The sequence below is a fragment of the Lycorma delicatula genome, chromosome 9 (assembly GCF_047948215.1).
Source record: "Lycorma delicatula isolate Av1 chromosome 9, ASM4794821v1, whole genome shotgun sequence".
Classification (NCBI taxonomy): Eukaryota; Metazoa; Arthropoda; class Insecta; order Hemiptera; family Fulgoridae; genus Lycorma; species Lycorma delicatula.
In genome coordinates this window covers 33524064-33551996 of record NC_134463.1, presented here as the reverse complement: position 1 = coordinate 33551996, position 27933 = coordinate 33524064, and the positions used below count along the sequence as shown (strand labels likewise).

Below are 27933 nucleotides of genomic sequence, written 5' to 3'. Positions count from 1 at the left end.
AAAGCCTTACAGGAATGGTCTTTTGATTCATTTGAATGTTTTTTAGAAAATTTCTGAAAGTTGCCAGTGATAAAAAAGGATTGAAAAGTGATAGCTGAAATAGATAAGAACAGAATACCGCATATTTTTATTAGGATTTACATAAAATAAAAGCAGTACAAATAATTTATCTGGGATTTTGTCATCTGAGCAACAAAAGAAGAGATCTGCCACATATGTTAGACATGCTCATCAGCAACAAAAGTTTTTTGAAAAGGTCATACTAATAATAAGAGTTTATGATTTAGTTCAATCCAGAAATGAAGCACCAAAGTTATTCCATCAAGATCTGTTATTGTGATGAAATAACTAATATTAATAAAATTGTTTCCAGAAATCCAGTATTATGAAATCTTGCTCATTTTTACATTTTATTTACAACCTATGATTCATGTACTAAGTCTCTGCTGAAAGGTGATACAATTAATCTAGAATATTACACAGACATTTTGGACTGATTATTACAAACATTCATCTAATAGTAGATATAGGTGATCCCATTGGTAAGCCTTCTGCTTGCAAATAACAACTATTCTCATACTAAATGCATTGGTCTATTCTGGGGTTTCATTTAATTTATGTTTTATTTTATTGTCTTGTCAATTGGTGTATTAGGGTACATTTTAGTGATATCATAACTTACCATTTTGTGTTATAATTAACTTTAATAGAATTTAATATATTTACAATTTTATAATTTATTTATAATTTAACCATTTTTTACGTTATATTTATAGGTTAATTCATTTTATTCTCAGTATTTAATTATTATTTTGGCTATAAATATGCAGGTGCTGTTTTAAAATGTATCAAAGGATTATTTATTTTATGTAATTTGGTAGTCCAGTGAGTTTTGGAGGTGATGGTATATAGAGATATAATCTTGAATGGTAATTTAATTTATCATATTTAAATATCAGTTTATATTTAGATATTAAATCTTTTGCAATTCTTAAATATTTGTTTGTTGGGCCTTTCATTTTTTTTTAAATTATTTCCTTCAATGTAATTATTCATAAGTTCTTTGTGTTTATCTTTATGCATATTAATTGGTATATTGGACTCATCTGATTTTAATGATCATGAAGTTTATTTTTTGGTTTAATAACCCCAAATTTTATAATCATTTGTTTATTATTTATATTTTGTTTTTTTATATTATTTTTTAACATTATGACTAATTATATTTCTTATTTGATTCTTTTCCAAGCTATCCATTTCATCAATATTACATTCAGTATCATCAGTCGTAATGTATTTGATTATATTAAACTTATACAATCATTTAAATTAAATTTGAAAGAACCTGCAATTAATTATTAATTTTTCTTTAATCAAGAAATACATTAGTAAAACTTTAAAAACCGATATTTTATACTGTTTTTGTTTTTGATAATTATTAGAAATATTTTTATGATAATTCCTCATTCCAGTATACAAGGTTTGACAGAAAATATGCTGAATTTTCGTTTTTTTTCAAAAAAATCTTTATTTATTCATCAATACCGATTTTGTCACCTTTAAAGTATCTCCTTCAGATGTAATACATTTGTGCCAGCGCTTTTTCCAATCTTCTAAGTACCTCTAGAATGCAATTTTCAGTATAGCATTTGGCTCCTTCAGCGATTCTGTCTTCATTTTTTCAATGTTGCAAAATGTTGTCCTATCGTCATTTTTTTCAGCTTGGGTAATAAGAAGAAGACACAGGGGCCATATCCAGTGAATATGGAGACTGAGACATCGTAACGGTATTGTTTTTGGCCAAAACTTCATGAACAAGCAGTGAAGTGTGAGCAGGTGCATTATTATGGTACAATTTCTATGAATTGTTTCACCACAAATTGTTTGCTTCATGCGAAAAGCACAGAACTTCCAAGTAGTACTCCTTATTGATCATACAACCTGGTGGCAAGAACTCATGATACACTAAGCCATTGAAATTGAAGAACAAGCAGTGAAGTGTGAGCAGGTGCATTATTATGGTACAATTTCTATGAATTGTTTCACCACAAATTGTTTGCTTCATGCGAAAAGCACAGAACTTCCAAGTAGTACTCCTTATTGATCATACAACCTGGTGGCAAGAACTCATGATACACTAAGCCATTGAAATTGAAGAACACAATGATCAGAACCATCACATTCGATCAAACTTGATGACCTTTTTTTGGTCTTGTCTCTTCAGGAAGCTTCCTTTGGGATGATCGGGCCTTAGTTTCGATGATATTTTTATACGCCCGTGTTTCATCACAAATTATGACCTGTAAGAGCAATTCTAGATCGTCGTTCACTTCAATCAGCACCTCCTGAGCAGTGTTCATCAAGATTGCTTTTGGTTGAAATTCAACAGTTTTGGAACAAATTTTGCTGCCACATTTTTCATATCCAAAATATCTGAAAAAATTGCTTGGCATGGGCCAAATGATATGCCATCATCAGCAACCTCTCTGCTAGTGATTTGGTGTTTGTCCATAATCATTTTCTTCACTTTTTCGACATTGTCATCAGTTGTTGATGTCCAAGGCGTTCATAAACTTCACGGCCCTCCTGGAAACATCTTGATGTCCAAGGCATTCATAAACCTCCTGGAAACATTTGTACCACTTCTAAACGCTTGTTTTATTGAACAAGCATAAATGAATTGCCAAAAGCAACATTCAATATTTCCAATGCGGTACTGCACTTTATTCCATTCTTAAAACAAAGTTTAATGCAAATTTTTTGTTCCATTTTTCCACAAGTTAAAAATCACCAACCATACCAAAACATGTGTAACCTTTTCAACAACCAACAATAAACTATGCATCCAATATGTCTACCAATGTAAATATATATTAGGGATAGGTGTACCAACACAACAAAAAAAAAATTGTGACTATTGAACTTATACTGTCCAGGAGATTAAAAAATTCTGTATATATTTTTATCAAACCTTGTGTGTATGTATATTATTTTATTGAAATTAATCTTTTTAGATGCATATTATTCCTCTATACTGTTAAATTATGCTTGTATTTAAATTCTAATTAAAAAAATAACCTAGCACAAAATTTTGAGATAAGACATATCTTACCTTAATTTTTCATGAAAGTACTTTTGCGGGATCCTGCATTCTTAGTTATAAATTGAAATAGTTCTGTTATTGCGTAGTAAAAATTTAAAAATAAAAATACTAAAATAATGAAAACTACATATTAACTTAAAACACGTGCTGTGCTATCTATTGCAGTTCTTATTATGTAATAATGGAATTATTTCAATCATGACTGAGGAATCCTGGAAAAGTACTTTCATTAAAAATGAAGTTAAATATGTCTTAACTCAATATTCTGTACTAGGTGATTAATAGTACATATATATATATATATATATATATATATACAGAGTGATTCAAAGAAACGGGAAATTTTGAAAGTTGTGTTGGTAGTCGTGGGCAATTGGTACCACTTGATAAGTGGCGCCAGCCTCTCTAATCTAACCTGCCATTTAGTTGTCATGGATCCTTGGAGTGGTGTGCAACGTGCATTTGCTATCAAAGCGTTTTACAAAAACAATAACAGTGTGGAGGGAGTGCGTGCGTAGAGAATTTCGCCGTCATTTTAATCTGCGACCGTGTTCCATCAGCACATGCAATTAAAACATGGATATCTCATTTTGAGGAAACTGGTTCGGCAATGAAAAAGAAACCTCCAGGCCATGAGCGAACCGTGCGTACACCACAGAAAGTTCAAGCTTTACAAGATGCTGTCACACGAAGTCCACATTGGTCAATCCGTCATCTCTCAGCATCTTTACAATTGCATAGTTCAAGTGTTCCAAGAATGTTAGTGAAGGACTTGCAATACCATCCATATAAGTTGCAGATCGTCCAGGAACTGAAACCAAACGATGCAGTTGTGCGAGCACAATTCTGTAATGTAATGCTTCAGAAGATAAATGATAACGAAGAGTTTGTTCACGAACTGTGGATGTCAGACAAAGCGCATTTCCACCTCAGTGGATTTGTTAACAAGCAAAATTTCAGATACTGGGCACAAGAAAATGCTACGCAGCTACACCAGCGTCCGTTGCACAGCCAGAAAGTGATAGTGTGGTGTGCTATGTCATCTTATGGTGTTATAGGCCCTTATTTTTTTGAGGATGACAATGGTCTTGCTATTACAGTGACATCGGCTCGTTACGTAGCCATGCTTGAAACCTTTGTTGTGGAACAACAAAAGAGATTTCCACAGATTCTTAACACAGCCTGGTTTCAACAAGACGGAGCAACGTCACATACTGCATAAATATCGATGGCAGCTATACGCAGATTGTTTGGACAACTTGTCATTTCACGAAATGGTGACATTAGATGGCCTCCCAGATTGCCTGATCTCTCAGCTTGCGATTACTTTTTGTGGGGTCACCTTAAAAGCAAAGTGTTCCTCAGTAGACCTGCTACAACGGAAGAACTGAAGGGTAAGATTCGAGAAGCAATTGCGGAAATTCCAGTTGAGATGTTACGTCAAACCATGAACAATTTAACGAAGAGACTTCGTGAGTGTTTATGTAAAAGAGGAGGTCACCTGCAAGATGTCATCTTTAAAAAATAAACTAAAATGTATGTATCCTAAAATGGCAACATTTGTACAATTACATGAAATAAAATTTATTTTCTAAAAAAGTTTTTCATTAACGTTATATAATTTTTTTAATTTCCCATTTCTTTGAATCACCCTATATATATATATATATATATATATATATATATATATATATATACATATATATACAAAATCTTAAATGATGACAAAAAATTTGTTTATTAAAAAATAAATATTTGCACAAAGGTGCAAGTATGATAACACTGTGATGAGGTCATTTATAAGAAATGTTTTCAGCAAATATTTTTGTAATAAAATAGTGTCAACTGGACTTAAGGATTAAATTTAATTTTCAACATCCCATATAACACTGAGTAGTATATACTCAAATATAACTTTTCAATAGAAAATATTATTAATGTTTAAGTTTTGATTACACCATTTATCAAACCATGGAACATAATCAAGAATTCTTCAAATTATAAAATAAAAATTTAAGGAGCAAGTAAGGTTAGTGAAAACCTTACAAATTAAAACAAAATGAAAAAACCTATAAAAATTGCTGAAATTTGACACTAATAATGCAGTTTCTATGTATCCACAATCATCAGAGATGTTATTAAAAATATAAAGGAAATAATATAGTGTTTTCTTTACTCCTAAAAATTAAAATGAATGCCATTGTTAAATAAAAACTATATTACCTTTATTACTAAACTAGTCTCAATAAAAAAAATTAAGGCTAATTTTTTAAAACTGGATATATTCATTTATAATTTAAATAATTATACAAGTGAAATACTATTTTTCAAACTTATACTTATTTTTATTATTGCAGTTTTTCATTGTTTTTAAACAATTTTTACATTACTACAAATTTATGTTTGTATTGTTTTATGTAATTCATCACATAGGGAGACTTATCAAGATTCATCATATACAGAGTAAAATAACACTGTTTTTTTTATTATGACTTTATCCTCACATGGCAAGAGTTTCAGTTACATAAAAGAATTACTATTTGAAATAATACAATAAAACATACAGCTCAAGCAAAATGGTTACAATAGTAAGGAAATTAATAAAATCATTAAAATTAGATTTAAAGTATGTTCACACAACAGGTAATATAACATTTAATTGCCTCTTTAATTATGTATAAAACTGAAAAAACATATCACATTAACTTGCAGTAGGGGAATCCCTAATAAAATAAGTAAATGTCTTAAAACAGTATTTAGTCAAAGAAAATCAATGATAAAAAGTTAATTACAAAACAGGTTAATAGCATAAATTTTAAAATATGTACAAAACTAAATGTGGTAACAAAGACTAAAGTATTATGTTAACATGTGAAACAAGAATTTTATTACTTTGTATAAAGTTATAATATAGCCATGACTCGACACCACATTTATTCCAACTGCAGATCACATAAAACAATGCAAACATAAATTTGCAGTAATGGAAAATTTGTTTAAAAACAATGAAAAACTGCAATAATAAAAATAAGTATAGATTTGAAAAAAATTCCCCCACCCTTGCAATGGACATGTTTATTTTGTCAACTCCAACTCATAGTTGTTATTAAACATTGATTATTACACTTTAAGATAGTTTTAAGTGCTACTGTGATACTATGCACACTGGATAAATAATAAAAATATTCTTAACTTCTTCATATTTTAATCATTTTGATATTATGAAGCATTTAATTACATCATTTATTGGGTTCTTTAAATATTACATCAATTATACTTTATCTAATTCTTGATAAATTTAAAGTAAATAATTTATATATATTAATTACTACAGTATTGGCTGGCCAAACATATGTAGTATATTATATTTTATTTTATTTTATAATACTTGAATCATATTTTTATACATAATTTTTAATTTTAACATTCTTGCGCTTCTTTTAATAAAAGATTTTTTTATTTTTATATTTTAATTTCTTCCTCAATGAATCATGAGACCTTGCTGATGGTGAGGGGGCTTGAGTACTCAGTGATACAGAGTAGCTAGACCGAAGGTGCAACCATATTGGAGAGGTATCTGTTGAGAGCCAGACTAAGGAATGATTGCTGAAAGAGGACAGCAGCTCTTTCAGAAGTTGTTAAGGGTATATATAGGTTAGGAGACCTTAAATGGCCATGTTAACATCACTCAATCTTCTGAGTACTACGCAGCTGAAAGCAATGGAAAAATACAGCTGCTTTTTTTCCAAGAAAATATAGCTCTCTGCATTTTCATATAACAAAGATGGAGGCGCCTTCCTTGGTAAAATATTCCGGAGGTAAACTAGTCCCCAGTTCAGATCTCCGGGTGGGGACTACTAAGGAAGGGATCACCAGAAAATTAAAAAATAACATTCTACGAGTCGGGGAATGGAATGTTAGAAAATTTAAAGAGGGAAATGGATAGGATAAATATAGATGTAGTAGGAATTAGCAAGGTTCGGTGGGAAGAAGAAAACGACTTTTGGTCAGGTGATTTTAGAATAATTAACTCAGCTTCAAATAAAAGGCAGTTAGGAGTAGGTTTCATAATGAACAAGAAGATAGGGAAGAGAGTAACAGTTTTTCAAATTGCATAGCGATAGGATCATTGTAATAAGGATAAAATCAAAACCTAAGCGGACAACAATTGTTAACATCTATATACCTACGTATGCCCATGATGAAGATGTGGTAGTGTGTTATGAAGAAACTGATGAAGCAATTGAACACATAAAAGGGAATGAAAATGTAATAATAGTCGGAGATTGGACTGCAAGCACTGGAAAAGACAAGAGAGGAAATATTGTGGGTGAATATGAGCTGGCAAAAGGAATGAAAGACGGTACCAACTTATAGAGTTTTGCACAAGTATAATTTAGTAATTGCAAACACCCAGTTTTAAAATCATAATACAAGAATATACATATGGAAAAAGCCAGGTATACTGCAAGATATCAGATAGATTATATCATGGTTAAGCAAAGATTTAGAAATCAACTTGACTGCAAAACTTACCCTGGAGCAGACATTGATAGCAACCATAATTTAGTGATAATGAAATGTAGATTAGGCTTTAAAAACCTGAAGAAAAGGTGTCAGATGAATCGGTGGAATTTAGAGAAGCTTGAGGGAGAGGAGGTAAAGAAGATTTTTGAGGAGGATATCGCAAGAGATCTGAGTAAAGAAGATAAGGTAGAAAATGTAGAAGAAGAATGGGAGAATGTTAAAAAAGGAAATTCTTAAATCAGCAGAAGCAAACTTAGTGCGGAACAAAGAGAACTGGTAGAAAACCTTGGACTTCAGACGATATATTGCAGCTGATGGATGAACGTAGAAAATATAAGAATGCTAGAGATGAAGAAAGTAAAAAGAACTATCGACAATTAAGAAATACTATAAACAGGAAGTGCAAACTAGCGAAAGAAGAGTGGATTAAAGAAAAGAGTTCAAAAGTGGAAAGAGAAATGAACATTGGTAAAATAGATGGAGCATACAGGAAAGTTAAGGAAAATTTTGGGGTTCATAAATTAAAATCTAATGTGTTAAAGAAAGATGGTACACAGATTTATAATACAAAAGGCAAAATCGATAAGTGGGTGGAATATATTTAAGAATTATAGGAGGAAATGAATTAGAAAATGGTGTTATAAAGGAAGAAAAGGAAGTTGATGAAAGGGGAGAAACATGAGATCTGAATTTAAGAGAGCATTAAACGATTTGAATGGCAGAAAGGCTCCTGGAATAGACAGAATACCTGTAGAATTACTGCGCAGTGCAGGTGAGAAAGTGAGTGATAAATTATATAAACTGGTGTGTAATATTTACGAAAAAGGGGAAGTTCCATCAGACTTCAAAAAGAGTGTTATAGTCATGATACCAAAGAAAGCAGGAACAGATAAATTTGAAGAATACAGAACAATTAGCTTAACTACTCATGCATCAAAAATCTTAACTAGAATTCTGTACAGAATTGAGAGGAGAGTGGAAGAAGTGTTAGGATAAGACCATTGGTTTCAGGAAAATTATAGGGACAAGAGAAGCAATTTTACCACTTAGATTAATAGTAGAAGGAAGATTAAAGTAAAACAAACCAATATACTTGGCAATTATAGACCTACAAAAGACATTCAATAATGTAGACTGGAATAAAATATTCAGCATTTTAAAAAATTAGGTATCAAATACAGAGATAGAAGAACAATTGCTAACATTTACGGGAACCAAACAGCAACAGTAATAATTGAAGAACATAAGAAAGAAGCCGTAATAAAAAAGTTTGACAAGGATGTTCCCTATCTCCGTAACATTTTAATCTTTATATAGAACTAGCAGTTAATGATGTTAAAGAACAATTTAGATCAGGAGTAACAGTACAAGGTGAAAAGATGCTGTGATTTGCTGATGATACAGTAATTCTAACTGAGAGTAAAAAAAATTTAGAAGAAACAATGAGCGGCTGATGGAGGAGGATGAAGTCCTATGCAAGAATTACTGCATGAAAATAAACAAGAACAAAACGAAAGTAACGAAATGTAGGTGGACTACTGAATATAAAAATAGGAAGAGAAAATATTACAGTGGTAGAAGAATTTTGTTATTTGGGAAGTAGAATTACTAAAGATGGACGAAGCAGGAGCAATATAAAATGCCGAATAGCACAGGTGAAACAAGCCTTCAGTAAGAATTATAATTTGTTTACATCAAAAATTAATTTAAATGCCACGGAAACATTTTTGAAATTATATATTTGGAGCATAGATTTGGAACTGAAATTTAGACAGAGTACCTGAGAAAAAAAGATTAGATTTTGAAATATGAGCTATAGGAGAATGTTAAAAATCAGATGAATGGATAAAGCAACAAATGAAGAGGAGTTGTGGCAAATTGATGAAGAAAGAAACATTTGAAAAAATATAGTTAAAAGAAGGGACAGACTTATAGGCTACATATTAAGGCATCCTGAAATAATCGCTTTAATATCGAAGGGACAGGTAGATGGGAAAAACTATGCATGCAGCCAACGTATGGAGTATGTAAAACAAACTGTTAGGGATGTAGGATGTAGGGGGTATACTGAAATGAAACGACTGGCACTAGATAGGGAATCTTGGAGAGCTACATCAAACCAGTTAAATGATTGAAGATAAAAAAAATATTTAAATTTATTATAATTTAATTTTTAATCTTGAGTTTAACACTAAATATTTTACAAAAAAGAAAAAATCTACAACTGAAGTTGCAGGTGGCAGGAAAGCGCTTTTGTAAGGATTGGATGAAGAAATAAGGCGAGTGTCATTTTATTTTTGTCAATTCTGTACTTGGGTGGATCAAGTTGAATCTATTTTATATATACAATATATATATACATTTATTTTTTTTTCATAAAAGAATTTAGTTAGAAGTTTCATTACACCATATGTTTAGTTACTTGTTATACCTCATATCGGTTACTGTCTGTTCACTAGTGTTTTGAATGCATTTATCTATGATAGTTTTATTTGTGTTTAAGATGTATGCTTTGTATTAAGAAGTCAAATGCAGTTTGTCCCGAATATATCTATTAGACATAAAATTATTTCTATTAAAAATTAATCTGTATAAAGAAATAAAACTGAATTTAAAATATTGAAAAAAATTATAACTGACAACTTTTTTTTTCAGAATGAAATTAAATGAAAATATGATTTTTTTCTCCAAATTTTTAAAATTCTAATTTTAATTTTATTTGATAAAATAAATTGCTTTCCTAAAAATTTAAATATAAACAAGCTAAAAGGGGTAATGACAAAACACAAATTATACTTACAATATCTGCCTGTGCTTGATATTGCATTGTAATCATACCAATGAAAATCTGATTTGATTGCAATCTAAAACAGCCTTCAATATCGTCAACATCTGGTTCTTGAACCTCACTAGTCATAAGGGAGTCTGCAATAAAAAAAAATATACAGAATTTAATTTTTTTCAGAATTAATAAGGCATATAACAATAGACTAATAAAAATACATGATTAATAAATTAAAGAAACATATGACTGTAAAAAAAATATTAAATCAATGACAACAAAACTAACACTACTCTTCAACATAATCCCCAGATACAAGGTCTTTCCATCCCTCTTTCTATGAGCTTTCTTATTCCAGTAGTAAAGAATGACCTTCATGTTGAGTCATTCTTGAGCTACTAACTGTTGCTTGGATTGGTGCCACATAAAAAAAAACTCTGAAAGAACAAAAAAATCTGATGTGCGAGATCAGGACTGTAAGGTGGATGTGACAACACCTCACAACCTAAGTGTTATAGAGGCAGACGTTATCATGCAGAAGAATTACATCTTTTAAGAGAGAACCAGGAGGACATTTATTCTTCATATTGCAGTTTCACTTAATTTTCTAACACATCACAGTAGTACTCACTGTTGATTGTAAATTGTTCTTAAGAATAATCTCTTTAAATTGTGCCTTTATAGTCCCAAAATACCATTAGCATCACTCTACAGGCTGACACAAAGTTTTACATTTTTCCTGATGGGCGAGCTCAGATTTTTCCATTCCGTGCTCTGATGTTTGGATTCCAGCTCAAAATGAAGAATTTAAATTTCATCACATACTACTAAGTCATTTAAAAAAGCATTACTTTCTGTGAAAAACCATTATTTCTATACAAATGTGAATTCAGATATCTGTAATTTTGAGTCAACTGTCAAAACTTTCCACATTTTGCAGTAATTCAGTTAAACATGGATAATGGACAGAGCCAATACTCACACTACACAAATTTCAGCAATTTCCCAAATTTATATATATCTGTCCTTGCAAATAATACAATTAATGCAATTTTTCAAAGCATCAGTTGAAATACCACACCTGTTTTCCACTAAGATGATAATCAGTGACACTTTTTCTGCCAGAATTAATCTGTTCAATCCACTTATACAAATATGCAAGGTCAATACATTTTTTACCATACTGTTTTATCATCTGTGAATGAATTTCAGTTGATTTTACATTTTTACAACAAAAAAAAAATCTAATTAAAACCTGCTGTTCTTCCAAGGTACACATTTCAAACAGAGTAAACATTTTGAGATAGGCAAAAGAGGTTATAATAACAGAAATTCTTTTCGAACTGAAATTTTCTGTCAGGCTTGCCAATTTGAATATCAGAGAGCTTCAGTTTATTCTATTATATAGTTTTTCCAGTGTTACTATTTGCCTCTAATTATTGAACAACTCTCGTAAGAATAACAAACAGATCACATAAACAAATAAAATAGATAACAAATTGATAAAATCGATTTAAATCTTAATAAAATAGTTTTAAGTTCTTTTGCCAGGTTCAGCCAGTCCTGGAAAAGTGGAAGAACTAAAAATCTTAGCCATGTATTATGATAATAAATGTTCTAAATCTATCCTCCAAGCAGAGTATCTTATTTGGTGCAAGGAGACAAAGTCATTAAATTTAAAATGCGATCTAAAAGTGACTGAAGTATTGGATTGCTGCAACAAAGAAAATTTGCCAAATATCCATTATCTCTTGCAAGTTTTAGTGACTCTTCCGGTAACAACATGTACTAATGAACACTTGTTCTTCACAATGAAGGGAGTCAAAAGAATTGCATGTAACAAATTGCAAAACAAAGGGGATGGAAGATTAAGTCTGTTACTTTCTTTGTCAGTGCACAGAGATATTACTGTTAATCCTGATGAAGTTTTAGATATGATGAGAAAGAATGATCAATGACTTACTAGCTTTCTAATAATTCATAACTTTTATTGGAGTGTAAATGTGTGAGTGGGAGTATAAATGTGGATTATGAAAAAAATTATATACTAATTTTATGATTCTTATTTGCATAGTAAATGATGTATTAAATCTAAGCATATGTTTTGTATTTTTAAAATGCAATGAAGTATAAAAAACTGTTTCAATAAAAAATCATTTTCATAATTATTATTATTTTATCATAATCAGCCCCCTTAGCCCCCCTGAAAAAAAAATCCTAGCTACATGCCTATAATAATAAATAAAATAATAAAAAAAAAAACAAAAGGTTCAAAACAAATGATAATCAACTTAAAAGCTAATAATTGTAAGCATCAACAACAGTAAATAAAGCTACTCCTAACTGATACCTCAAATAAAAAACCAGAGTGACAGAGTTAGTTTCTGGGTTTACAAGAACAACAAATAGGTCACATAAATACAGTGAAACTCCTGTTAGTAATATGTCGTCTACCTGTATAAAAAAAAGTTAAATTTTCTACAATGAACGGAATCAGTTTATACTATTCAGCAACAGTATAAATTTACTATACTTACTTGCTACACTTATTTATTCAGTTTAGTATACTTAGTTTGGAGAACAAATAAGATAATCTGAAGAAACCTGTTTTGTATCAGTAGTGTTTTGGCTTACCAAGATGAATGTTACACTATTATCAATCCTACTTTAGTACTGTTCAAAGAGAAATCTAATAATAAGCTGTTGCATTACATTTTTAATACCTATGTTACACGTTGGGAAAAAAAATACTTTAAAAAATTCCATAAATTGAAATAACAAAATATTTTATCTACTAACCAGTAGATTGAAAGTGACTGAAAGCTCCAGGTAAAGGTGATGATGCACGAGGTTGCTGACCATCCATTGGTAATTCCATGTAAATATTTGACAATAAAGGAGCAGCATTCCTAAATAATGGTCGATATGCAAATGCAGTACAATATGCTGATAAACTTGTTCGTTGATAAAAATCTTGCACTTTACGTCTGAAAAGAAATAAATTATTACAAAAAAACAGTATTCTCTTCAGGCAATTAAATAACTTAATATCAATAAAATAATAGTATAAATAAAAAAAATATTAAAAAGGTCACTCCGTCAAAGTGGGAGAATGTTTACCCTTTCATTCAGAAAGAACTGAATTCAAAATGGTCAGACTTGACATTTTATCCTATAAAAAAATTTCATATTATATACCAAAACATAAGCTACATGGTGAATTAAATCACTTAGAAAATAAAACTATTCCAGAACTTTAAAAAAAGTGTATTGATTAAAATTAAAAAATTATTTTTTAGTTTTATCAATTTTTGTAATTAACTTGCATAACAGTAATAATAAATTTTGGGAAAAATGTTCGCCAACCTGTCAATTCCAGTCAATCTACAAAGTTTACTTCCATCCCAATATTCAATACAACAATCAAGTATTATATCAGCAGTTCCTTGTGAAAATAGTTGTAAACTGTCATGTTTAGTCTGTTCTTTCATAATGACAGCAACCATATGAGGAAATGGAAATTTTAATTTAGTACTAGGCGGTAAAGAACGAGCAAATCTCATGTCATTTCGAACAGACTCTGGTTGCTGTAACAAAAAAAAATTAATTAAAGAAAAGAAAATTCTTGTTTCTAATAAAATAATTTTAAATTCTTAACAGAAATCTTGCTTGGAGGTGGATAAAATTTTATATTTAATTATAAAAAATCTTATTATTTACATAGTTTCACCAGATTATGAATGACGAATGTAAAAATTGCTATATGAGTGTAAAAGAGCTATATGAATGTAAAAATTGCTATATGTGTAGGCTTACCATATTTTTTGGGGCCAACCCAAGACATACTTTTGAAATTACTTAAAAGTCTTAACAGTTTACTGAAACATTAAACTTTATTTATTCAGTTGTATTTTTCACTCGACATGAAGTTTTTCAGTAATGGTATGTTTATTTTAATTATGTTATAAAATTCACAGGACAGTTCTGAATTAATCTTAACATTTAGCAGATGTTTGACAGTAGACACTGAAAGTCTACCCCTTTCTGCAGACCAAATGTTCCCTGTAATTGAAGAACTCTCGCAACTGGAGCAGATGTCCCAGGCTGAACAAACAACTCCTAAAGTAGGTCTATCTAAATCACTTTGAACTTTTCTTAACACATTTTCATTCCCCTTTCTCATCACACCACAAAAATTACTGTCAGTGTTATCAACAGTATAACAAACCAACTTTTCTTGTATTCTTGTTTGTATTTTTTCACACACTGCAAAAGATGCAGAGTCAAAATTTGAGCAGTTTCACCTGACACTTCATCAAAATTTAAAAATTTAACTTGAATTCCCTCCTTCTCCAGACTGAAGGTATCTTACAACAATCAGAACAAGTTTTACTTCACTTATGTTTGAGCTATCCATCGTTACTGTTACATAATTAATGTTTTCCAAAAACGCAACACATTATCAAATATAAATGGCGAAATAACATTGACAATAATTGCCTTGGTTTTGATTCTAGCAGATCAAAATTTTGGGTCATATCTTTAACCAGTTTAGATGTACCATCTGATGTTTTGAAACTGAGTTCGTGTCTAGCAGTGTGCTATGAAAATGTAGCTTCTTTAGCAGCACACTCCAGCATCTTATGTTTGCTTAAGCCGTATCATTAATAGTATTCTTATGTTTAGCCATTTTCAATATCTTCAATATCACCCCCATTCCTTTATGTGCAATTGAAAATTCTCCAGTACATAGTGTGCAATAAAGACTTTCATTGCTACTGTCATCATTATACAATTTCAAAAATTTGTATTCCTGTTGCAGATTAACATTAAAATACATTTTCTTTTACCCATTGCTAAACAATGAGAAAAAAAACGAGTAAAGATAAAATGATCAAAAACATGTAGACGAGTTACTTCACACATGAAAACAACATAAACACATTGTCCCTGTTATGTTGCCAAATAACTACGTAAAAAGTTGTGGCGAGACTGGTAGCCATGCCTCTGTCAAAATCGACATCATCACTTGCTCCAAGGTCAGCTGAGAGATGCACAGTCATAAGAGAATATTAAAAACATGATGTCAAACATATAGGTCTAAAATTTAAAAAAATCCTCTCCAGTCATAAAATTCTCAAACCCTGGACAGCACTTAAAAACCAGGACTGTCCGGGCTAATCCTGGACATATGGTAAGCCTACATATGAAGTGCGATTAAAAAAAAACAAACAATTTTAATTTTAGCAAACAGAACTAACATTTCTGCACTGATATTGTTCCCTTCAAGGTAGTTCTCCAAAGATGCAGCACACATTTCTTCCAATCCTCAAAATATTTGAGGAAGGTATTTTTTGATACAGCCTTAAGTTCACTAAGCAATTTTCTCTTAACATCATCTACCATCACAAATCACTGTGAGACTGCTGCATAGTGTGATGTTATTTTTGATTAAATAATCACAAATTAATAGTTAAGTGTGAGCTGGAGCATTATCGTGGTGCAAATCCAAGAATTGTTTGCCCACATTTGTGATCTCTTTTTGGATTGCCTCATGTAAACAACATAAAAGTGCTAAGTAATAGTGTTTGTTGACCGCACAACCTTGTGATAAGGATTCACAATGACTAATGACATTACAAATGAAAATAACAGTGAACAGAACCTTAACATTTGATCAAATTTGGTAAGCTATTACATCTTGGTTCTTCAGACAGCTTCTATTGGAATGAATGGACCTTTATTTAAATGTCTTAACCTTATACCCACTTTTCATCACCTATTATGCTCATTCAAGTAATTCTGAGTCATCAATAATATCAACATTGTTCTGAGATGTTTTCAATGAAAATTTAACATTTTTGGAATAAATCTTGCTGTTAGTCATATCATACCCAAAATGTCAATCAAAATTGTTTCACACAAGCCACAAGAGATTCCCACCTCATCACCAACTTTTCTAATAGTAATCAATAATTAATTATCACAATATCCTTTATTTTGTTGATATTTTTGGATGTCCAACCCTTGTCATCTTCAAGGCCTTCTTGAACCAATTGCAATACTCATAAACCCTGGGTGTCGACATAACATCCTCGCCAAAAGCCTTCTCGAACATCTTCACCACTTCATTGCATTAAATTTTTAATTCAAACCCATTGTTTCTTCATTTTCAGACAAAATAATTTGACTCTCATAATAAAATACTTCTTAATTCTAAACTGCAAATATGAACTATCGAGTAAAATATTGAACTGGCAGAAAATATTGATATATATTAAAGACAGAGCTACCATTGCATAGGAATAAGATAAATTCAGTCAAAAACACATAAAAGCACAGAATTAAAAAATCATTATTTTTTATCACAATTTACGTAGCATATAATAATATCAAATTTAATGATTACCGAAGTTTGAATTGTTTTGAATATTTTTTATAAGATAAATTTTTCATTGTTCAGTTACAATAAAAACTTAACTGATAAATACCCATTTTTTGAGTTCAGATCAACTGAAATTCACTGCATTAATTAAAATAAAATTAAAAACAAAAAAATACAGTTAATTTATACAGTTACAGCTATTTATAATTATTTTTATAGCAATAAAGTAGCTAAAATTTGATTCTAATGTGCTTTCAGTGGATCTACCATAATCAGTCACCAATTTCACATTAAACATTAAAAATATAATAGAGAAAAACTATAGTCAGATAAATTAAAACTAAATATTTTTGTTCAACAGAAATGAATGATTATCTTTATCACTACAATTAAGACTGCTGCTGCCACCAGTAATAATGATAGAAGTAATCATTCCTACTGATTAAAATTTTAACTTTTGTAACAACAAACCTAACTGTATAATGAAAGATCTCTTTTAAATTTAGTTCAAAATGTCAATGACTGATATCACTGTTTTCACACTGGTGTCAACTGACATTACCACTAGCTGCTTTTTTGCTTTTAATTAGGCAGACATGTATTAAGAATATGATCAAAAAGTGTATGTGATTAGAACTGTTCATTTAATACATAGCTGTCATGTTGTTTTTGGGAATATTATTTATTTCATAATGTACTTGTATACAAGGTCTGTAAATAAAGTAATAAGATTAGTTTTTATTTTGGCAGCCAAAGTGGCAACACTGTAAAGTTACTAGTAAACATATGGTTATATGAACAGCCGATTTACATTGGTATTAATATTTTTACTCTATTGTTGTCAAGTGAGATGTAAACAAACTTTTCATGAAATGAGTTTTTGTTGTGGGTTCAAAAAATGAGTGATACTAATTATGAGTAAAGTTGTGCAATCAAGTTTTGTGTTAAACTCTGTGAAAATCCTACTGAAACTTTTTCAAAATTGGAAAGGGCATATGGAGATGACGCTATGTCATGAGCCCAAGTTTTTAAGTGGTTTAAAGCATTTTCAGATGGCCGGGAACCAGTTGCAAATGATCCATGCTCTGGAAGGCTTTTAACAACAATGTTGAACGAATAAGAGACTTTTGGAGTTTTTGTCTACAGGAGACTGTAAATTAATAAGTTTACAGAGAAATTCTTGACAGACTGCGGAAGAGTTGCCTGTGTGAGACCAGCCATCAAAGACAACTGAATGTTGCATCATGACAATGCATTCTCAATTAATGAGTTTTTGGCAAAGAAAAACATTCCTGTAATTCCTCAATCACCTTATTCATCTAACTTGAGCCCCTGCAACTTTTTTCTGTTCCCACCTTTTACACCTTAAAGGACACCTTTTTGGAACAATAGAAAACATTTAAAAAATGTAACCTACCACCTGAAGGATATTCCGGTTTCTGAGTTCCAACACTGCTATGAAGAGTGGGAAAAACATTTGTCTGGCTTCCCAAGGGAACTATTTTGAAGGTGATAGAGTCCATGTATAATTGGATTGTAAATAAAAAGTTTTTCTGAACCAGTTTCATTATTTTATTTACAGACCTCGTATGTATGCATGATATTACTTTTTTGGGTACATGTAGAATATCAAGGTAGTTGTTAATGTTAATGGATTTGTGCTACAAGATGGTTGCAAATGTTAACTCTATATAGTTGTGACCTTAATATTCACTGAAACTTTGTTTTAATCTCTTTGGAACTTTGTTTCAATCTCACTGGATCAACGCAGAATATTTGGAAATGGAACAGTTTAATTTACAAAATTTTTATTCCACAGGCACAAGCAATATAAAACATCTAATTCTGAAATTCAGACTACATAAAAAATTTACATTAAAAAACACTTACAACATGTCTAAATGTTGATAACTGACTTTCTAACTTGAATATTTGGATAGCACTCTCTGTAAAACCAATTTGTTTTGCGACTTCACAAAGGCATCTAATAACAAAACAGTTTTTAAGAATAAAATTAGTTTGGTAATAATACTATAACTTAGTACAGTTTTATGGTTTAAAATATGGCAAATAATAGTGATATGATTTCTATTTTACAAAAATCCATATACATGACTGAACATCCTTTTTATTCTCTATTCCTCACATAATATAATCAGAATTTTAAGTAATACTTTTACAACTCCAAACTTAACTCTTAACAAACATTAAAAAATTACTTTTAAAAGTAATTATTATTGGCAGCTGTATAGTTTCATTATGAAATAGTTTTAATTATATGAAATTAATCAAGAAACATTATTAGCATCTTCTTCAATCTACGAACAAAATAATTCTTTGACAGAAATTTGTGACAGAAACCATACATAATATGTTTGAATTTAAAATACGCTTTAATTTTTAAAGAAAAAACTAATTGATAAAATTTAACACATTACGAAACACTTAATACTAAAACCCAATCATTTTAAAAGATGATTACATACATAATTATATAAAAATGTTAACATTTTTCTATAACAACGAACAAGTTTTTTGGTAGATTAAATGTTACGCGATTAGCAGAAAACTATATTTAGGCTTTTAATGTCTAGTGAATAGAAACATGATATTTAAGTCAAAGAGAAGAAAAACTGATGTAATTGAGTATGTTGAAATGCAAACAATGACGACAAAAAGAACAAACAGCATAAGGAACTACTAAAACTAGCTCATCTCAGCATTTTTCAACAAAATTAAATATCAAATTTTGACAACCAGATTAGATAAAACTAATAATATTATTACTAAAATTTATATTTCACCTGATCACAATTTCCTCATAGAATGGCAAACAGACTGATGATCACCATTAAGTAACATGGTATGAGATTCATGTGTATTAATATGATGGTCCATTAAATACAAACTGGACATTTGTCTTTATAGCTTCCATTCAAACATGAATGGGCTGGCATGGAGGGATACTGATAGTGGAGATGTAACGAGTGGTGGATGTTCCTGCCACCTCACAATTGCATCTTTTTGGTCAATAGCAGCATGTCAGAGCAAGAGGCTCTATCATCAGCTGCACAATATATTATCATGAAGTTCCTCCTGAATGACTATGTCATACCCTCCAAAATATTAATTAAACTACATCCACAGTTTGGAGATATGACCATCAAATACAAAGTCTACAACTGGGCCAGTAAATTTAAAAGAGAGTGTGAAGCTGTAAAAAATCTATCGCAATAGCATTCAAGGAAAAATGTAACAGATGACAACATTTGATCACTCTATGACCTTGATGAAACATGCTACAGTAAATGGAATTGCTTTGGAAATGGGTATCTGTCACAGTGTGCCCATTCTATTATCACAAAGCACCTTGGGTTCATCAAAGTCTATGAGAAATGAGTTCCAAGACTTCTGACCCAAATTTAGAAATAAGCCCAACAGAAAATTTGCTAAAGGTACTTGAATTGATTTCAATAAGAGGGAAATAATTTTTGGCATTAACAGTTACATGTGATGAGATATAGATTTATTACTATATTCCTGATTTGAAATCAGTCAGTATGGAAAGTCTTAAGAATGGAGGCATAGCTGAAAATGTGACAATCAGCAGGAAAAGACCTTTCAACAGTCTTTTGGGATTGAAAAAGCATATTGTTCATTGATTTTCTCCATGAACATCACAATGTAAATGCTGTGTATTACCTACCAGCTCTTGGAAGAAGTGAGAGCTGCCTACAGCAGCAAAAGATGCTATCAGTCAATCAGAGATGTGATTCTCCTTCACGACAATGCCAGTCCTCACAGTAAGTATATAACATACTGAGTTTTGTATATAACAAACCTCTCATAGACCTCATACTCAGTGTAAACTATTTATCACCAGTTCTAGTAATCTAGGATAATAAATTTATATACAAATGTTTCAACAACTCTCAACTCTTAAATAAAATCTCAATGAAACAAAAATCTCATTCAAAATTTACAACATATTCTCAATACAGTTTAAAGAAAAAAACATATAATGAATAAATTAAAATAAAAATGAACTTTACTTGCAAAACAGCAAATAAACAGAACTGTGCGAATGGTATGGATGGTTAGAGAGATGGGTCTATATATCCAGGAAAATAATAAATGGGTTCAATGACTGTTAGTATCATACCCAGCAAATTGTAATAACAATCTTTTATATCTACTTCCAAATTAATCACTAAGTATAAGCACTGACAATATAGGTAGCATACATAAAGCTTCACAACTGTCAAAAACTTTAAAAAATTATCTTACAAGACAATTTCAAAGCATTATTATTTCAATTACTATATAATTCTTCCTCCTAAATTACTCCAAATAAATGTTCTTTATATTTTTACCTCTTTGTTATCAATAGATTTTATGTAGGGAAGTATAATATATACACACATATAACTTTTACTTTTTCTTTCTTTGAGAGGAAACACAATTAGTTATTGTGTTTGTCAGTAAAAATGTCTGAGAAGACACTATTTGTATAAGATAAAAAACCACATTTACCAAACTCATTTTACTTTTCTAGCGAATATTGCTAGAATAACTATATTAAAGGCGAAAGAATAGTGGTCAAATATGGGGCATCAGGTTTTTTACAAATCTTTATGTATTATGATCCAATTAGTTTATTTAGACCAAAAAACAAATATGTGCAAACGTATGTGTCACTGCTTTTGGCCTTATATCTCAGTAATGAACAAACTAATTATCTTAACATTTGACTCAAACCATTTCTAAAACAGGGTACTGATGATAATTTTTTTCCAAAATCTATTTAGAGGATGAGGGATATTGCAAAAAAATTTTATTTTCTTCAGAAGAAATTTAGAGAAAACTTTAAAAAGCAATCTTGTTACCTACAATCCATAAACAAATAATAAAAAAAAAGAATTTACAAAAATCAAGCCCCAACTCTTAAAACTGAAATATATGTTTTTTGTTCTTTTGCTCTATACCCCTACAGTTTAAATATTTTTCATAACATTTTTGAAAGTTTACACTTCACACCAAGAAATCTACATTTTTTTATATTGTAGATCCCAGACCTAAAATTCAGAAAAGGTTTTTTGAACATTTTTTTTCTTATTTTTGCCTTTAATGACGGAACTGTTAAAATTTAGAGAAAACTTTACTTAAGCAAATTTGTTAAGCATAACCTATAAATGGATATTTTTAGAAGGCTTCTTAAAATTTACTCCTCACTTCTAAAAAATATATATTGTTTTGTTTTTTGGGTGTAAATCTTAATTTTTATTATTAAAAAAAAAAAACAAGTTTTGCAAATTTTTTCATCATTTAAAGGGCTATTAAAAAGAAAGCAGCATTGGCAACTTCAATATATTCTGGACCCAAAATAAGAAGAAATTTTTTTTATTACTTTCATAAAAGTTATATTTTACTTTATAAAGGTTATATTGATCAGCGCTGCCAGGAAAGTCATAATATTTTGCCAGCTTTTTTTATTTAATTTCTTTCATTTTAGGTGTATATTTTATTATTTTCAAAAGATATTCTGAAAATAAAAAAAGAAAATGGTAATAAAAAGATAATTAAGAGAATGTAATTATATTTATAGATCAGAATGGTAGTTATTAAAATCTAAAATCTGAATTTTTCATTTTAACTTTCATAGAACACAATTCAACCAGTTCCACTAAACAGGCAACCAGACATTTATTTATACAAGAAATAATTTCAATTCAATAATTTTTATAGTATAACCTGTTATATCTTAGACAAAAATTCATCAAAAAAACATTTATAGGGAGACACAGGTGTAATACGTATGTATATATATATATATATATTACACCCACAGAATAAGTGTGTGTGCATGCACACACACTTGTGCACACATACCATATACATATTTATGCTAAAAATGAAAAAAAGTCATAATAAAAGCATTTATGATTTCGCAACAACTTTATAGGAATAATGTAAAAATAAACCAATCTAACATTTAAAATATAAACAACGATAAATGTAACAATAATAAACAGATTCAGCTCAAACCGAAGTTTTTTATATGCATGCAGTGAATGCACATTGATAATTGCAAGTACAGATAAATTTGTAACTTCGAATACAATCCCACTTAATTTATTTTATATTCAACTCATGCTAAGCCAATAAAGAATGACAATAGTAAAATTCAAAAATGTTTTTTTTGTCCATTTCAACATGCACTGAAACAACATTTTAAAAATATTCTACAACATACCTTTTAGATAGACTACCATTTCCAGATGCATGAAAATAAACAATAAAAGATTAATTATACTCAAAATAAGAGTTTAACATAATATTTAAATATGTTTCTGTTGAGGTGTGAAATCAATTACTTTATAGAATAACAGAAAAATGTCTGTAATTTTTACTTCCTTGTACAAAGTAAAGGAAGTATTGCAATCGCAAAATATTTCAGTTTTCAGATTTCAAAGGAAATATACACTTTGACCATCTCTGAATCCATTTTAACTAGTTTTGGTATGACTAGTTTGGTAGTTACATACGTATGCACGTATGCATCTCACATAACTCAAAAACGATTAGCTGTAGAATGTCAAAATTTTGTATTTAGAACTGTTGTAACATATAGTTGGGCACCTCTCCTTTTGATTGCAATCTACTGAGCAAAAATGTGTATACAGTCAGACCTCAAAATAAAACAGGGTGTCAAACATTTGGATTTTGGACTTTTTCTTGCAGTAATAAGCCCTTGTTGAGAGCTTTTCAAAGATATATCATAAGTGGTTCTTATTTTCATTGGTTCTAGAGTAATAATCAAATAAAATTTTAATAAATGAAATATTTGGATCCTACAAGGGGAAGGCACTTCTGTTCGAATCCAACTTCATACACATATATTTTTTCAACTTTTTTTTAACTTAAATATATTGATTTATTAATAAATTATTAACCTCTGATTGTAAAAAAAAAAATTAACAAATAATAATTCAATACAAAAAAATTTGAAAAAAAATCAGAAGATATTAGTGAAATAAAATTTTATGTATTTTTCATTTTAATTCAAACATTTTTACAATCGGAGGTCAATAATTATTAATAAATCAATGTATTTAAATTAAAAAAAAAAGGTTAAAAAAAAGGGTACATGAAGTCGGATTCGAACCGATGTGTGCATGGTTACGGATCGGACATGTTCTCACTTACATCACATATCAACTTGAGCGATATGAAAGAAAATTAATATATAAACTAATATAAAATGCTAAGGAAATTTTTAGGGCCATTTTCCTTGAGTATAATTATACACAAAGCCCATGCCTTCCCCTTGTTAGTTACAGTAATATGGATCTTACTGATTTAACATTTTACAGAAAAAGGTCACTATAGTTATTTTCTTTCAGAATTAGAAATAATTTGCTTACGAAAAACAATTTTTTTTTAAACATTAAGCATGATCTTTGTATATTAGAATAATCTTATTTCAGGTAAGATTGTATTGTATAAATATTTGATGTAAATAAACACCAATTTTTTAGCAACTGTGTAACTGTCCATTTTATTAAAGAATTGGAGGATCGTATATCACTTTCAAATAAAATAAGTTTTAATGAGGTGCAGCAAAAAATGTGTAAATGTAACTTTATAGGTGTACGAGGAAGCCATATATGGTGTCCACATCGGATTTAAAAAAAATATATTTGACTTTGATATCCCTGACAAAGCATGCTAACAATTATAATCTTATATATATTCAAAAAACATAATTTTAGTAGTGTACACATGCACACACGCGCACACACACACACACACACACACACACACACACACACACACACACACACACAGACAGACAGACAGACACACTACTATTCTACTTTTGAAAATAACAGAAAAAATTTATATAAACTTGTTCTAAAATTCTTTGTTTGCAAGTTACAACTAGTGAAAAAAATTTGCTCGGATTACAGCTACCCCAGTCAAATGATATCGTACTGAAATTTTTAGGATGTTAAATAAGGAGCAGAATTAATGATTTCTTATGATTTTTGAACTGAAAAATAGAATACAATAGGTCCCAGAACAATATCTGCTGTAATTTTTGAGAAATCTGGGGTGAAAACCAATAAATTGGAGTAAAAAATCATATTTTTTTTATATTTGACATAACATTGTTAAATGGGTAGTAAATATGTAAAAATTTTCTACAAAACTTGTAGATAATTTAATTTTAAACAAAATGTTGTAGGATAAGTTGAATAAAACAGAGAAAAGTTAGAAAATTTTAATTTTATTTTGAAACAGTACATTACTACATTTGTCAGAAAAGTATTATTTAGTTAATGTAAACAAAAACTAAATTATTTTTTGGTGATGTGAAAAATTTGTAAAAAAAAAATCTAGAGCAAGTGTAACATATTTTAAGAAGTTTTTATTTATATTTAGCAACTACATTTTATTATATGCTTGAAAATGTAAAAATGGTGGAAAAACTACACTATATTAAATAAAATATTAAAAACACATTAATTAATTTACAAGATATTTTTATGTCTTGATTTTAATATTACAGCTTTTGTGAACGGCTTTAAGAGAGCATCTGGTAAAAAATGGATATCAGTTGGATGTTGTAACTTTAAAAACTTAAATTTGTTTTTCATACCTTTTGTGTAATTGAGAATTGTGTACACATTGATTTAATGTATACCAAATTATATAAGAAAAATAAATGTTAAAATATGATAAGTAATTAACTATTATTTCTTTTCAAAACCCTTCACAAGTTTTTATGCTGCACTCTGTATTATAGTAATTTCCATAAAGAAATTTATTCAGAAAGATGATAACATTGATATGTTTTGTATATATTCATATATTTTGACATATGTTTGTAACTGTTTTGTAAATGTATAATGTTTTAAAAGAACAAAAGCCAACTTTTATTTGTCATTGAAAGAAAAGTTTTTACTTTTATTTTTTTTTTTTTTTTGTGAATTGCAGTGGCAGTTGTATTTTTTCTTTCAAGCATCTTATTGTACACATATATTTATTAACAAATACCAGAAAGTATTTAACCTCAGGATAAAGTACCATTCCATATATGTATGTTTTATGGTTAATTACAAGTAATGCGTCATTATAATAACACAAAAGTTAAATGTCAGTACAATATATCATTTTGCACTTTAATTATTGTACATGAGACAATAAAGATTTTTGTATCATTTCATAAAACAGAAAAAGTATAAAAACAAAAGAAAAAGTATAAAACACAAAATTAATTAGTAATTTCTTGTCTGTAAAACTCTTATTGAAATAGTTCATTTCAGTTCATGTAAATAATATATGGTAGTATGTGACTGCAAGTAGTATAATACAAGTAGAGTATACAGAAATACAGCAGGAGTAAATAGGGAATGTGCCCAGTTTGTTGTAACATGCAGAAGAGTTAATGAAATCCCTGTATACACATAGAAAACTCTTATGCATACCTCATCAATGGTTTGGCAAGCAAGATTTAAAAAATTTTTACAAGTAATTTAAATATTTCTTTTAATTATAAAATAAAGATGCTATGTCATAGCTTAACAGGTAGAATGAATTACTTCAACAAAAAATTAGTGTCATTCCGTGAAATAATGTAATTGTACACTTCAACGGACATATATGTGGTTTGCATGGAAATCCATAATAATACTCATCAATTGCATTGATAAATTTCATCTAAAATACAGAAATACAGTATACAGTATACAGAAATACAGCAGGAGTAAATAGGGAATGTGCCCAGTTTGTTGTAACATGCAGAAGAGTTAATGAAATCCCTGTATACACATAGAAAACTCTTATGCATACCTCATCAATGGTTTGGCAAGCAAGATTTAAAAAATTTTTACAAGTAATTTAAATATTTCTTTTAATTATAAAATAAAGATGCTATGTCATAGCTTAACAGGTAGAATGAATTACTTCAACAAAAAATTAGTGTCATTCCGTGAAATAATGTAATTGTACACTTCAACGGACATATATGTGGTTTGCATGGAAATCCATAATAATACTCATCAATTGCATTGATAAATTTCATCTAAAATACTGTGCTTTTCATTATTTATTTTTTATAAAGAACAGTAAGTCATACAACAATAAGTAATACACAAACAAGCAAAAAAAAAACAAAAAAAACAAACAAACACAATAATAACACTAACATAACCAAATGAACATAAACAAACTAGGTTGCTTTGTTTACCTATCATATAACATAATAGTATGTAAAAATTAGGGCTAAAAATGTAACTACAAGTACAATATGACTTCTTGGAAAAGATTTCTAACATAATTCAAATGTGAATTATAATTTCCAGAAAATTTATTAATAAGCAAATGTTGCCACTAAAGTTCAGTATTTTATCAAGCCCTAAAAGATTGGAGATAAATACTAATTTTTTAAATTTATTTTACATCATAATACTAATTAATAAGATACTGCTTCTGTGTATAATTTTCAAGCTAAAAATACAAAATTAATGGATCTAATGTAAACTGAACAAAATTTACTTACATTAAAATTGAGTAAGAAGTGTCAGTTAACTTTAAAAATTTTATCAGTTAAAAAGGAAAAAATGAAGCAAATTTGTCACTAATTTGTCAGTGAAGCAAATTTTTGTAAAGTTATTAAATTTTATAATATTTATCAATAACATAAGTAGATGAATCTTAATTTAAAAAAAAACAACATAATAAATATCTTTTTCTTCTTTAATGGAGTAACTGATAATATTGCATAAAAAATTTAAGTAAATAAGAACTAAAAATAGAAATCTGGCTCATCATCTAAAACTCTGTTGTGTCATCATGAGCAGCATTCACAATTTGTTTTTTGTATTTTAAATATAACTGACTATAATTATGTACTAAAAAATATATTCCCAATGACCAGTTCACTGAACATAGTTTTGGTTGCTGGCATTTCACCTCGCAACACAAGTTTGAATTTCTAATATTTAACTTCCTGAGACGTTGCAATGTTGCAGTACGATAAGGTTGTGTAAGAGCTACAATTTACTGCATCTTTGATAAAATATTATAATCTTTGAAGATTTTCCATTCGTCCTCATACATCTTTTTTAGAAA

At 29.3% G+C, this 27933-nt stretch overlaps 1 protein-coding gene across 1 annotated transcript in view; it reads right to left on the bottom strand.

Moving 5' to 3' along the window:
• Nucleotides 1–27933, bottom strand: part of l(2)k05819 (transmembrane protein 94-like protein l(2)k05819) — a 116505-nt gene that overhangs the window by 51692 nt on the left and 36880 nt on the right. The window contains exons 12-15 of the mRNA XM_075374755.1: nt 18688–18781; nt 13779–13999; nt 13212–13399; nt 10431–10555 (exon numbers count right to left, since the gene is read on the bottom strand). Coding sequence (XP_075230870.1) covers nt 10431–10555; nt 13212–13399; nt 13779–13999; nt 18688–18781 — 628 coding nt within the window. The remainder of the gene's footprint in view (nt 1–10430; nt 10556–13211; nt 13400–13778; nt 14000–18687; nt 18782–27933) is intronic.